Source organism: Schistocerca piceifrons, chromosome 8 (assembly GCF_021461385.2).
Source record: "Schistocerca piceifrons isolate TAMUIC-IGC-003096 chromosome 8, iqSchPice1.1, whole genome shotgun sequence".
NCBI classification, from domain to species: Eukaryota; Metazoa; Arthropoda; class Insecta; order Orthoptera; family Acrididae; genus Schistocerca; species Schistocerca piceifrons.
The window spans coordinates 224,224,746-224,237,979 of NC_060145.1; the positions used below are offsets into that span (position 1 = coordinate 224,224,746).

Consider the following 13,234-nt stretch of genomic DNA (forward strand, 5'->3'; position numbering starts at 1 on the left):
CCATTATACTCGTGTGCCCAAAAGGAGCGAAGCAATAATCATAAGGGATCACATAACGCCCACAATATGAGGAGATATCTGCAAGCGATTTTAAACACGGAATTATCTTCAATCCATCCCTTGTATCACGAAAATTAGAGTTTAGCTTATGATCAAGTGTATAATACTGCATTTGAAATTATGTGATATTAAGCAGGCTTTCAGGATGAAGTGAAAGTTTATCTTAAGTAATTTGTAACACGTGCCTGATTTCCTAAGTGTATACTCAAGGGCAAGATCTTAGGATACTGGTGATCCAGTATGTTGGAACTGTATGTGTTGGTGAACGGAGATATAGAGGAGAGAGTTGGAGATAGGTATCATATCGGAGTGCTATATCCTTTTGTGTGAATTTGAATGAATGGATCTCTGATGGTAGCATCTGGAGAAATAGTTGTGTTCGTTGGACGTCGTTAGTTTCAGCTGATACATTTATTTTTACTGCGTCAGCTGTACGAAACACACAAAACAGTTCTTGAAATATGAGTAACTTCGACCGTAAATCTGTACGTATGAGCATACGCCCGACGTAGCATTTCATACGTTTCTCAGTGGTCTGCTATTATCACCTGAGAATACGTTAAGAACGCAAACACAAAATTGTGGTATTGTGTTTTCATCCTCACTCCCCTGAATGTAAAACCCAAATAAAATCAATGAATGAGGTTTACGATTCACGAAAGGAGAGCATCAGTGAAGAATATCGAGAAAAAAAAATCGTTACATGATCGTGTTCATAGGTCACTGTTATGTGGAAAAGAAATAAACTTTTTATGCATTAGTAAGGTATTTATTTCAATGGTTAAAACTCCACATGTATTTAAACTACAGTTTTCAAAAACCCATATTATAATAACATTCACGAACATAATCATCAGACGCGTAAATAATTGACTATTTAGATGCTACAATTAACAATATTTTATAGTTCCTCTGTGACTGCTAACAGTACGCTTGAGAAAGAAAATCAAAATGGTTAGTTTTGCTTGGGTCTGCGTAGGGTTTCCATTGTGTGTGCACTCTGATCATTGTCACTAAGAACCTATAAGATAGATAGGAGTGCAGACGAGCCGAGCTGAAGAAAGAGAACTACACTAGTTTTTAGATTTACGTGGCCTGTTTCAATGTCCAAAGCTTCCGATCTGAAAGCGAGATGGTTCAAATATATTACGACGGATTAAAGTGATCTGAAGATTTTCCTGGGGTACCACTGGAACTCTACGAAGAAGTGGAAGATTCTTCCGAACCAGTTGTAGATCCGCCTTGGCTGTCACTGGAAGTTTGTGAACTGGTTCCAGACTCACCAGTGGAACCTGCTGAGCTGCCCGAGGATGAGCTCTGAGACGAGCTTCCGAGGCCGGGAAGGAACTGTAACATCACAAAGGCCGTTTAGCTGAGCACACGTATATTTAAGCAGTCTTTTTCTTTTGTACACAAGAATGGTATTGAGTTAAAATCATAATTTTTAGGTCTCGTGCAATATGTTGCCACCTCTGATCACATATGTTGAATGTTTAGATTACCTCCTGGCACTGACAATCCACCTGAGACCGGAATCATCTTCGCGCAAAGGACGGAAGACTTGCTAAGTAACAGAACCCAGTACGTTGTCCTCGACAGCGAGGGTTAATCAGAGACAAGAGTGCCGTCAGGAGCGCCCCAGGGAAGTGTTATGCGACCGCTGTTATATTCTGTATACATAACAGTTTTGACGGACAGGGAAGCAGCAGACTGCAGTTGCTTGTTGACTATGCTATGGTGTATGGGAAGGTGTCGTGCTTGAGTGACTACAGGAGGGTACAAGTCAACTTAGACCAAATTTCTAGTTGCACGTGATGAATGGCAGCTAAATGTAGAAAAATCTAAGGTAATGTGATTGAGTTGTAAAAACAAACCCATAACGTTAGAGTACAGCATTAATAGTGTGCTGCTTGACACAGTCTCTTCGATTAAATATCGAGGCGTAACGTTGCAAAGCGACATGAAATTGAAAAAGTCTTTAAGGATTGTTGTAGGGAAGGTGCATGGTCGACTTCGTTTTATTGGGGGAATTTTAGAAAAGTGTGGTTCTTCAGTGAAGGAGACCGCGTCTAGGACATTAGTGCGACACGTTGCTGAGTACTGTTTGAGTGTCTGAGAACCGCATCACGTGGGATTACTGGAAGATATCAAAGCTATTGAAAGACGGACCGCTAAATTTGTTACCAGTAGTTTTGAACAACATGCAAGTGTTACAGGGATGCTTCAGGAACCCGAATGGGATTCACTGCAGAGAAGGCGACGTTCTTTGTCAGAAACATATTTAGGAAATACAGAGAAATGGCATTGATGGTGACTACGGAACGATTCTATTGCCACCAACCTACATACAAGATTAGAGAGATTAGGACTCGTGCAGAGACATACAGACAGTCGTTTTTCCCCTCACTCAGGAAAGGAAATGACTGGTAATGGTACAGGGTAACCTCCACCGAGCATCATGCGACGGCTTGTGAAATATGCAAGTACACTGATGAGCCACAGATTATGACCGCTTGCTTTATAGCTTGTTAGTCTATCTATAGAACGAAATAGGTCACTGATTCCGCATATTAGGAATCCGACAGTTTTTGGCAGGTTTGGGGAGTTATGTGGCATTAGATTTCTACGCAAAAGATCACATGGTTCGTGTAGACAACGGACCGCTGATTTGCGTAAGCGGTGATAGCTCTCGATGGCGACTCGGATGGATTTGTAGGATTGACATCAGGCGAGTTTGGTCACGGAGACGTCAACGTGAATTCACTATAACGCTCCTCAAACCGTTGTAGCACCGTTCTGCCTCCGAGACACCGACAGTTATGCTGCTGAAAAATTACATCGGCCTCGGGGAAGATATCAAGCATGAAGAGATGCAAGTGGTTCGCTGCTGACAGCGTTTCTTCAGTAACTACCACAGGTCGCATGGAAGCGCAGGATAATGTTTCCCACAGCATATTACTGTTCCCACCAGCCTGCGTCCGTGGCGCGCTGCACATTTCCACTCTATGAAATCGTTTGGGAGATGACCATTGACCTAGGACAGCAAAAATGTGATTCGCACGAAGAGACGACACGTTTCCATTGATCGACGGACGAATCCAGATGGTCTCATGAACACTGCAATCGCAACTGGCGATGTCGTTGGGTCAACATGTGAACACGTAGGCGTGGTCTGCAGAGGAGCTGCATGTTCAATAATGTACGAAACAGTTGTGCAAGTAGCAGCATTGTGGTGCCACTGATCGCCATCTGTTCTGCTTAACAAAGCAGACAAGCCTCCGAACCCCACGTTCTGTGAAGGTCGTTGAAGTCCAACCATTTAGCGCCTGGTGGTAGTTTCACTGTCGTTCTACTTCTTTCCATAGATGCTCACGACATTACCACGTAAACATTCGACCAGCTTCACCGTCTTCGACATACTCGTTCACAGGTTCTGTGCAATAATAATAATAATAATCCGCCCTTTGTCAGAGTCGCTTACTTCAAAGGATTTCCCCATTTGCAGCCTATATAATGTCTATGGTGCTGCGCCGTCCGCGTCTACTCCGGTTAAATACATTTGTTACTGCGCCACGTTCTCGCAACACCACTAGGCAGCAACTATCATCGCGGTGGCCAGTGATGAAAATGTTTTGGCTAATCAGTGTAGACGTAGATGTAGACGTGGATTAATATTCCCGTCGGTGATAAGGCCATTTGAGACAGGCACAAGCTCGGGCTAGGGAAGGTGAGGAAGCAAACCGGCTATGCCCATTTCAAGAGATGGAAGACCCATCCTGGTATTTGCCTTAAATGACTTAGAAACTCTATGGGAAAGCCTCAGCCTGGATGGTTGGACGGGGATTTGAACTAGGGCTCTCCTTAATATGAGTCAACTGTGCTAGTACTGCACCACCTCGCTTGGCGAAACTTCTAATACCTTCAAAATAGCAGAGACAGTTCCACACGAAAACTGTTTCTATCACCTAGTTTTTCTTGGGCACAAATGTAGGCTTTTAATTGCTTGGGACGAAGTATGAGAGCGACGTATTTCGATTTTCACTAACAAGCAAATTTCTGAATAGATTAACCATTGAGTCCGATAGTGAGTTAAAGAATACGCTTCCATAATATATCCAGGCAACAGAGTCACTTATGAAACGTTCTGACACATAATTTATTTACAAAGGCAGACGTATGTTATCATTCATTCAATATGAAGTCATGAAAGGCTTCTTCCCATCTTTCATCAATGCTGGCGAAATAAGAAGCTACAATCTTTAAAAAGGGCGATTAAATCAGATGTAGTAATCATCAAAGTATAAGTCTCCTCCTTTAAACTATATACCGAAATCCTCAATTCAAGAACTGAAAACATCATGGGAAGACTAATACCTAGAGAACAGTCAGGTTACCGGCAAATGGAAAATTTTGAAGTTAAATTTAGTTGTTTTACATCGTGTCACTAGACTAAATGTAGTTTAATATGAGGGTCACCTGACTCTGATTACAGAAAATGGAGATGACCTTAAGATAGGAGTGGATGAGCCGCAGCGGATAGCCCCAGATGACAGCCTACCATTGTCGGTAGATAAAATGAAAGTGATGGCATTCAGGGAAGGCAACCAGTTATATCTAAAATAGTCTTGAATAATAAAATTTTCTGGCAAGTAAAACATTTTAAATATCTAGGATGCAACATCACTTACGAAAGTAACCGGGGCGTGGACCAAGAATTAAATAAATCTAATTTCATATGTGCAAATACTGCAAAAAGTTTGCAGAATAAAGCCTGGCAAGGAACCCATCTGGAATCTTTTAAAAAAATTTCAGTATCAACTCTCATTTATGAAGGTGACGCTTGGGCAACAAGAAGGCAGAAAAGTAGAATGCAGGCTCGAGAAATGAGATTTCTAAGAAGAGTGGAAGGATGTACAATGGAAGATCCAAAAAGAAATGAGAATAAAAGGAAAGATTTAGTGTCATGTAATTCAAATAAAAATAAAGGAAAACAAAGGAAAATGGGAGGAAAATGTAAACCATATGAGAGGAGAAAGATTCCCGAAAAGGGCTCTCAGTTATAAATGCTGTGGAAGAAGAAATGTAGGAAGATCATAGAGGGATGGAGTATCAGGGTGTTTGCCTAATACGTAAAGTGAAAAAGAAGAAGAAGAAGATGCATGAAAGAAAGATATTATTGTAATGTCTGAAGCAATAAAATCTCATTTGGCATAATCATTTCTTACCAAATGATAACAAAATTGGTCCAGCAGCAACGTTTATTTTGAGCAAAAGTACAAGTTTCGATGACTGGCGTTTAAAAAGGTGTTTTCAAACACAATTTATTGGATGCATCAGAATTAGGGCACTATCTGTTACTGTTATTTTACTTTTGATTCTGTGTTAACGGCACAAGAAATCGAAATTTAAGCGTGATGTAAATAACGACCGAAAAGACCGAATGTGTTTGTTAGTGTTATTAGTAGCCTACCACTTTTAGTGTTAACTATTTCACCTAATATCTCTGTCCCCTACGATTAATACAACCCGTCTAGGATGTTCTGTCTTCATACGCGATAATATTGTGTAAGGAATTTCCTTCCTTTATAAAAACTTGCCAATAACAACCAGAAAATTAAGTTAGTAGTAATACGAATCCAATTTACTTATCACAATTAATTTTACCTTTTGCCTTTCAACTCAGTGCAGTGAATACCATGAGGTTTTAGAAAACTGAGCGAGATGTTTAGGAATGGATGTATATGTGATTTATAATCACAGTTTCCGCTGTAAGTTATGCTCAACATTTTCTTTGTCTCCGAGTTTTCTTTCCTCCTTCGGGCTGAATCTATTTTGTGATAATTTTGCTCAGTCTTTCATCTGAAGTCTCTTCAAATGTCCTCGCTATTGCTGTTCCAGTAGCTGAGTAATTTCTTTCTTCATTTCATATTCATTTATTTGTAATTCTGCCTCTTCAGTTCTACTGCATCATGCTTTCCTCCGATGCACTTTACATTCATTGTTAAATTTTGTTCACCTTCTCTTAGTTCGACGAGCCATATAAGATAGCGCTATAATGTAAATTTCTTAAGAGATTTTTCTCCAGTACTTCTTCAAATCCGTCTTAACACAAACGACGGTTTCCAAAAACTTATGTAATGCAGTAGTTCCAACTCCAGGCGACAGATTATTAGTCAACCCCTTTAAAAGATCACATTATAGCTTTGAAGCACAGTAAATTGGGTACAGCTGGTAGCAACCGCTATTGTGACCTTTCACCGCTGACGTAATCATTACAGTGAAGTGGTGTGTAGGTGGTAAGTGGAATGGGAGTCAGCAGCTGACAGATTGACAGGAAAGAGCTATAGAGTTTGTACGTGACCACATCGTGTTTAAGCCGCCTGATTTGATGCTGTATGAACGCAAACTGTGCACTGTTTATATGGAATGGTGTGCTATTTGCAAACATGCAAGACAGCTAAGATCAGTGGCCGTAAAAAAAAGGTCGTAAGCGACAGGTTAATACAGTAACTGGTCTCAGGGCGCAAAGCAGAGTCTAAAAAATGAGTAAATGTTCATTTACTATAGTATCTCGGGTGAGGTGCATGAAGATAGAATGAATAAAGAGCTGGCTCTAAGGTTACATTGCGGTGACAAAAGTCATGAGACAGCGATATGAGCATATAAAGATGGCGGTAGTATCATATACACACGGTATATAAGGGCAGTTTACTGGCGGAGCTGTCGTTTGTGCTCAGCTGATCACCTGAAAAGGTGTCCAACGAGACTATGGCCGCACGGCAGGAATTGACAGACTTCGTACGCAGAATAGTAGTTGGAGCTAGACGCATGGGAAATTTCATTTACATAATCGTTACGGAGTGAATATTCCGAGATCCACGGCGTTAAGAGTTCGTCCAAGTCACAGAGGGTTGGAACTGGCCATCAATAATACATTCTTGTAGAAGAAAAAAAAATGGAAAACTGATTTGGCAAGGAACAAATAAAACTGAAACGAGAAATATTGTATTTAATAAAATAATAAACAAATTTTACATGAAGTGATGTGCGAAACAATTCCAGAATTTTTAATGTTCTTAAACTCACAAGCTGTAGAGTAAAAATAGATATAATGGGACACAGCAACAGATGTGTTAAGCAATGTGTCAGAAATGTAGGTTGTGAGAATTTGTGTATGAATAAGAAAGAATACCATATTAAATTAAGTACGGACGAGAGGGATAAATATTGAAGAAAAGTATTTATAGAGAAAGCAAAAGATAATGCAGATATGGAGGAAGGAAACAGTGGCAAACAAGAAGAACTACGATTTCAAGCAAAGGAAATTATGTAGACGATAGAAAATAAATCTGTTTTGAAACGTCTTCTAGAAGACGTGACAAGATATAATAAAAATTAATACAGGAAACAACTTTGTATAGTATAACAAACAAGGAAGGTAAAGCGAAATGTAATTTTGGATAAATAGTATATTTTATCAGTCATGATGGTAAATGGTACAGTAACCAAGAACACAGAGAAAGTTGTACAAGCATTAAAATATTTCTTTAAATGTTTTTACGGATCAAGAGCTCAACAAAAAATACATACAACTAATGTCATTCCAGATAAGTAACACCGTGAAGAAAGAGAAGATCGTGCAGATGATGATGTTTTAACACAAATGGATATTGTTAATAGAAAGGTACAAAAAAACTATCCTGCGAAATTATTCGCAGAGTGTTTGCTAAAGAAGAGATTTATACAAATCTAGAGCAGTCTGTAATTAATTTCCTTCACAAGGAATGGGTCAGACGAGACAAATAATTAGCGACTTCCCAGTGTTCCATTTGTAATGTATAAGATATTAACCTCAGTCATTAACAGCAACATAGAAAGCAAATTATATTTTAGTCAGCTACAAAAACAATACGACATTAGTGATGAACATAGTTCAATGGAAGTGTGTTAGCGTTGCACGAAGTTATAGGGCACAAAAATAGGTACTATTTACTATTTTAAGTGTGATTTACAGCATTACAGTAAGTTTATGAGTGAGTTTTATTAAAATAAGTTCTGGAATCCTGTTGAAGAACCAGGTTTCGATTCAATATATGTTTTTGGTTGAGTTTATTTCATCAGGACAATGATAAATTCCAAATTTTGAGAGACGTCAGAGAGTGCGATCACTGATCACCAAAATTGTTCTCAGCGGTTCTGTTGGAAGCTTTCACATTCCTGAACTGGAAAAACGGAGAAGTACGTATTAATGAAACACATTTGATCCGTTTTAGTGTTGTACTTCTGTACCGATATAATTAGAGAACGAATGGAAGGACTTAGTAACGTAATTTTGAAAGTACGAGTGAAAATGAGTTACATTAATTAACTACGAAACTAGCGAAACTGATGAATTTGTACTGTATCTTTAGGGACTCAAAAGAAAACCATTGAATGGACAGGAAGAGAAATAAACATAGGTGTGATATTGGCCTGAAGTTCTTTTAGTAATTTAAACTTCCTACTTTTTAAAGTGTTAAAAGCTAGTCTTTCGAAAAAAAGTATATTGATATCACCATACGCACTTCTTTTTAAGGATTTAAAATATCGTTAGTGGTATGAAAAGAAATTAAAATTTTAGTTTGATTCTCTCAATTTAAGAAAGTTCGTTGCAAAAGGTACTGAGATAAGATTTTTTTATTTGTCAGGAACCAACAAACAATTGTAAATACGTTTCACTCTAGACCACTAATTATGTTTTAAATCAACGAAACGAAACGCATATATTAGTAATTGCAAAGACTGATTTTACATGCTTTTAATGTAGATAAAGTTAGTAAGGATTCAATGGGCACATAAATAAAGAATATAAATTCACAAGTAAATGAAAAAATCATGGCTGACAGCAGATTTGAGAGGTGAAAGCGAGACATGGAATTTCCAAGAGAAAACCACTAAAATATAAATGTTCTTCACCAAGCAGTGGAGATGCATGTTAGTAATTACCGGGGTGAAAACACAAAAATAAGCAAGTGTATGTGGACTGTAGTAGAAGAAACATTTATGACAGTAGCGGAAAAGAAATAAAGATGTGTCAGACTGTTAAAGCCAGGCGAATAAATGCTGGTTAAACCAAAGAAGTTCCTTGCTGGATATCTGGATGCAAGAAGAAACCAAGAGGAAGATAGAAGGAAGACAGGTCAGAGAATATGCTGGAGCAACAAGGATACTTATACCTGAAGACTGTAATTGATGAGAAGGGATAAGTGAGCCCTTCTCCAGAAGTTTCGTAAACTTGGTGATGATGGTGATGATAATGATTAAAACTGCTGTAGTGGTGGTGCTGATGTGATACAAATACTGAAGATGATAGATCATGAATAAAGACAGATTAATCAAATAAAATCAATAATAAAATATAATTAATAGATCGCGTTGTATTTAAAGGCAACATGACGTATTTGCTGAATGCACTAGAATGTAAATAGTAACTTGCATTGTATTCAGATATTATATATCGAGGGCTGAAAAAAAATTGAGAAAAACTGGATGATTATTCAGTGAATATTTATTCAAGTGAAAGACCTTCACAATTTCAGCAAGTGAATAATGCGTAGGTCCACCTCCGCTGGCCCTTCTGAAATCTGTCACATAGACATCCCAACGCTGTCTGGGAGTTCCCAGCCACGTCTTCCCCAGTAATTGAGACTCATATCGAGGCACAACTCATCACTGAAGACAATAAAGCCAGTGACACTCCAGGCCGAAGACCTGTATGGAGACAACCCGGACAGCGATGAGATACCAAGCTGACTGTCGCCCACAATACGGTCCGACAACCAGGAGTAATAATCAACGATGTAATTTTTGTAACAGACCCCTTTGGTTGTCATCCGCGCCACCCTTACAGAACACCGGGTACGCTGATGATATTCTACGCCCCGTTTTGTTGCCATTCATTTCAAGCCACCCTGAACTTACAACATTTCAGCAATGCCTGCCCGCTCGCGGTGAGAGTTTCTGCTACTTGTCTTCTTGTTGCTAAACACTACCTTAGTCAGCAAGGTCGCCGGATCTCCCCGCAATTGACAACGTTTCGATGGTTATGGTCAGGGATCTACAATCAGCTAACGGGTCCACTGCACTGAATATGACACGATATTCCGCAGGAGAACATCCCGAAACTCTGTCACTCTATGCCAAGATGAACAATTAATTGTATAATGGCCAGAGGTGGATGAAATCATTATTCAATTGCTGAATTTGCGAAAATCTTTCTCTAATAAATCATTCAATTTTTCTGTGATTGTTATCATTTGCTTGTCTGTACATGTACATCACGTCTACCAGTTTTCGGCCCATTCGGATAACTCCTTCGTATTGCGTCGTTTTCATTTAATTTAATTATGTTAGAGTGTATGCTGAATGAAATACGTACCAAACACAAGCACGCACACACACACACACACACACACACACACACACACACACACACACACACATTACCATTCACGAATCGTAACAAATAATACCCATATAAATAACAGAACATCTGTTCGTCTCTGAATGATGCAGAATTTGCTAGGACATCTAGGTGCTGATGAGGATGCCAGTGACGATCCACGATCCTCGCAGTATAATTGCTATATAGGAGACAGTGAAAGGGTGCTTACCGAGTCTAAGTTCTGGCAGAAGGTGGGGCAGATGCCGCTGGAGGATGATCCTGCCTGCCGAGTGTGCCGAACAGCGGTGTGCTGTGGAAGTGCCGACCGGCTGGCGTGGCGCTCCTTGTGGCCGTGGGATGCTCCTGGAACATGACACGGCAAGTGGGAGCCTCGTAGTGCACTTAATGTTAGATGCTCCCTACCTGCGATGCAAATCTATTCTCAAGGAGGACACCTGAGACTGTACGTGCTTGTCTGTCTATTTCTCCCTCCCTGTCTCAATTAATTTGTGTGTAAGTTAGTGTATGCGGGTGACTGAGCGCGCCAACGCACGACGCACCTGCGTGTGTGTGTGTGTGTGTGTGTGTGTGTGTGTGTGTGTGTGGTGGGGAAAATAAATTACAGACAAATTTTTCTTGTCAGAACATTGTAAAGATAGCGCAAAAATAAAATTTTTTCAAGGCACTAATTCAACTCAACTATGTGTAAGGGGACTAGATCATTAATCCGTAAATGTGATCGTGCTAAATCGGATCGCAGCTTAGCTGGATTCCAGATACCGTACCATCAGTGATTATGCAGTAGAATAACATGAGATTTGCCGCTTGCAGTTCAGAGACATAACGAATGACACATGACGCGCTTTCGAATAAAAGTTACCGCTTGCCCCAGGTGCAATGCAGGTCTTTCCCCAAAACGGGCGAACAGATTTTTCAAATAAAATGCATATCATGCAAATATTTAACCCGAATTAAACAATTTCATCACACTGAGTGCAATCTGATAGAAACCAGAACTGTAGATTCTCCTAATCGGCAGGGAGAAATAGTTATAGTGCATCATCAAACATGGTGGACGAGAACGCAAAGGAATGAAATGATAGTATAGCATTTATAGGCCGGGATATCCCTTTCTGGGTCCAACCAGCGTATTGCAAGTCTTCTTAGTTGACGCCACTTCGGTGACCTGCGTGTCAGTGATGATGAAGGAGATAAAACACCCAGTTCCCTGCCGGGAATCGAACCCGGGCCCGAGGCGGGCAGAACGCCGAGAGAAACCATCATGAAGGTGTGAAAATAGGCCTATACATCCCTGAAATGTAAGTTTCAGTAACTACTCACAATCGAAATAGTGAAAAAATTGAATAGTATTGACATAGTATATAATATAGAGGTGTATTAAAATTAAATCATGAAAAATACTTAGTTTTTGTTGAAGTAAAGGCAGAAGGGAAGTAACAGCGTGTCACTCGCGACGAAGATTCACCATGTGCCGACCGGCAGCGGTGTAAAGCGGGTATTAGAGAACCACAGCCGTTGGCCATCTTCCCCGAACGGCTGTCTACCCCTGTTTTACCCTATTTAAAAACGTTGCGCGGCGCGAAGGCGCTGTGGCTTGAGCGTAAATTGTAGTTCATTATGCGGCTTTTCCAACTTAAGGCTGTCACACGACTTGAAACCGCGACGGTTAGAGATGCCATGTCACCGATTGCGCAGCCCCTCCCGCCGGAGGTTCGAGTCCTCCCTCGGGCATGGGTGTGTGTGTTGTTCTTAGTATAAGTTAGTTTCAGTAGTGTGTAAGTCTAGAGACCGATGACCTCAGCAGGAATTCACACACATTTGAACATGACTTGAAAGACCACAAGTGTCTCGTACAAAACATTTTGCCTCCTATTCCCCTGCAACACTGCTGTGCGCTGTAAACAGTTAACGTTTGCACTCGGTATAACACTCCAAGTAGTTTTCTTTATACTAGTATCTTGACGTAGTACACTGCAAAGTCTACCGCCAGTCAACAGTTGCGACGACGTTGTGGCTCCGTGGTTCAGTGTTAAGAAACTGACTATGGATAGAAGTGGTATTCTGTCCTCACTTTGTACTATGAATTTGTGTTTCTCCTCTGCCAACATGTACTGACAAGAATAATTCTGACCAGCCCCGTGCTCAGAGTACATATTAAACTGTAGATCCTTCTGTAATTGGCTGAGCAAGGTACTTCAAAAGTCGTAGGAATGCAAGGACGTACAATCTGAGGAGCCGAACGGTAGTGATCCTGCACTTGTGACGTAAGGACGATCACCTCTGTACTGCGTAACACTGTTGGCATGTTGGTGTTGCCCTGAACTGAATTGGTCACTCAGTTGTTGCACTTTAGGCCGTTTATACGCTTTCAATTGCGCTATAGTTGGCAGTGACCTCAAATAGTCAGTGCTAGTGAAGGGGAATGGTCAGTGAAAGAGTACTAGAAACGCACAGAATCTCTGCAAACGACACCGCACGAAAGAAGCTACTGATACCAGCTCTAGTGTATGGCTCAAGCATGTAGACTTCCCATCACGCAGGACTGACAGCAGGCACGGAAAAATCTCAAAGACGCACAGTTAAATCATAACACTCCATTGTAGCATATTCTCTCTCTCTCCGTCCGAACAGGCTTCGGAAGGCCCATCGGTACCGAGCAACCATCGTTGCCGATAGGCGTTTCTGAGTGCGGATTGGAGAGGCTTGTGATTAGCCCAACGCTCTCCCGGC

The 13,234-nt window shown here is 40.5% G+C and overlaps 1 protein-coding gene across 1 annotated transcript in view; it reads right to left on the reverse strand.

Annotated features, from left to right (window-relative positions):
- Positions 1 to 813: 813 nt before the first annotated feature.
- Positions 814 to 13,234, reverse strand: part of LOC124711583 (putative lysozyme-like protein) — a 192,210-nt gene continuing 179,789 nt past the window's right edge. Inside the window, exons 22-23 of the mRNA XM_047241730.1 lie at positions 10,713 to 10,846; positions 814 to 1,407 (exon numbers count right to left, since the gene is read on the reverse strand). Of these exons, the coding sequence (XP_047097686.1) occupies positions 1,258 to 1,407; positions 10,713 to 10,846 (284 nt within the window). The 3' untranslated portion in view covers positions 814 to 1,257. The remainder of the gene's footprint in view (positions 1,408 to 10,712; positions 10,847 to 13,234) is intronic.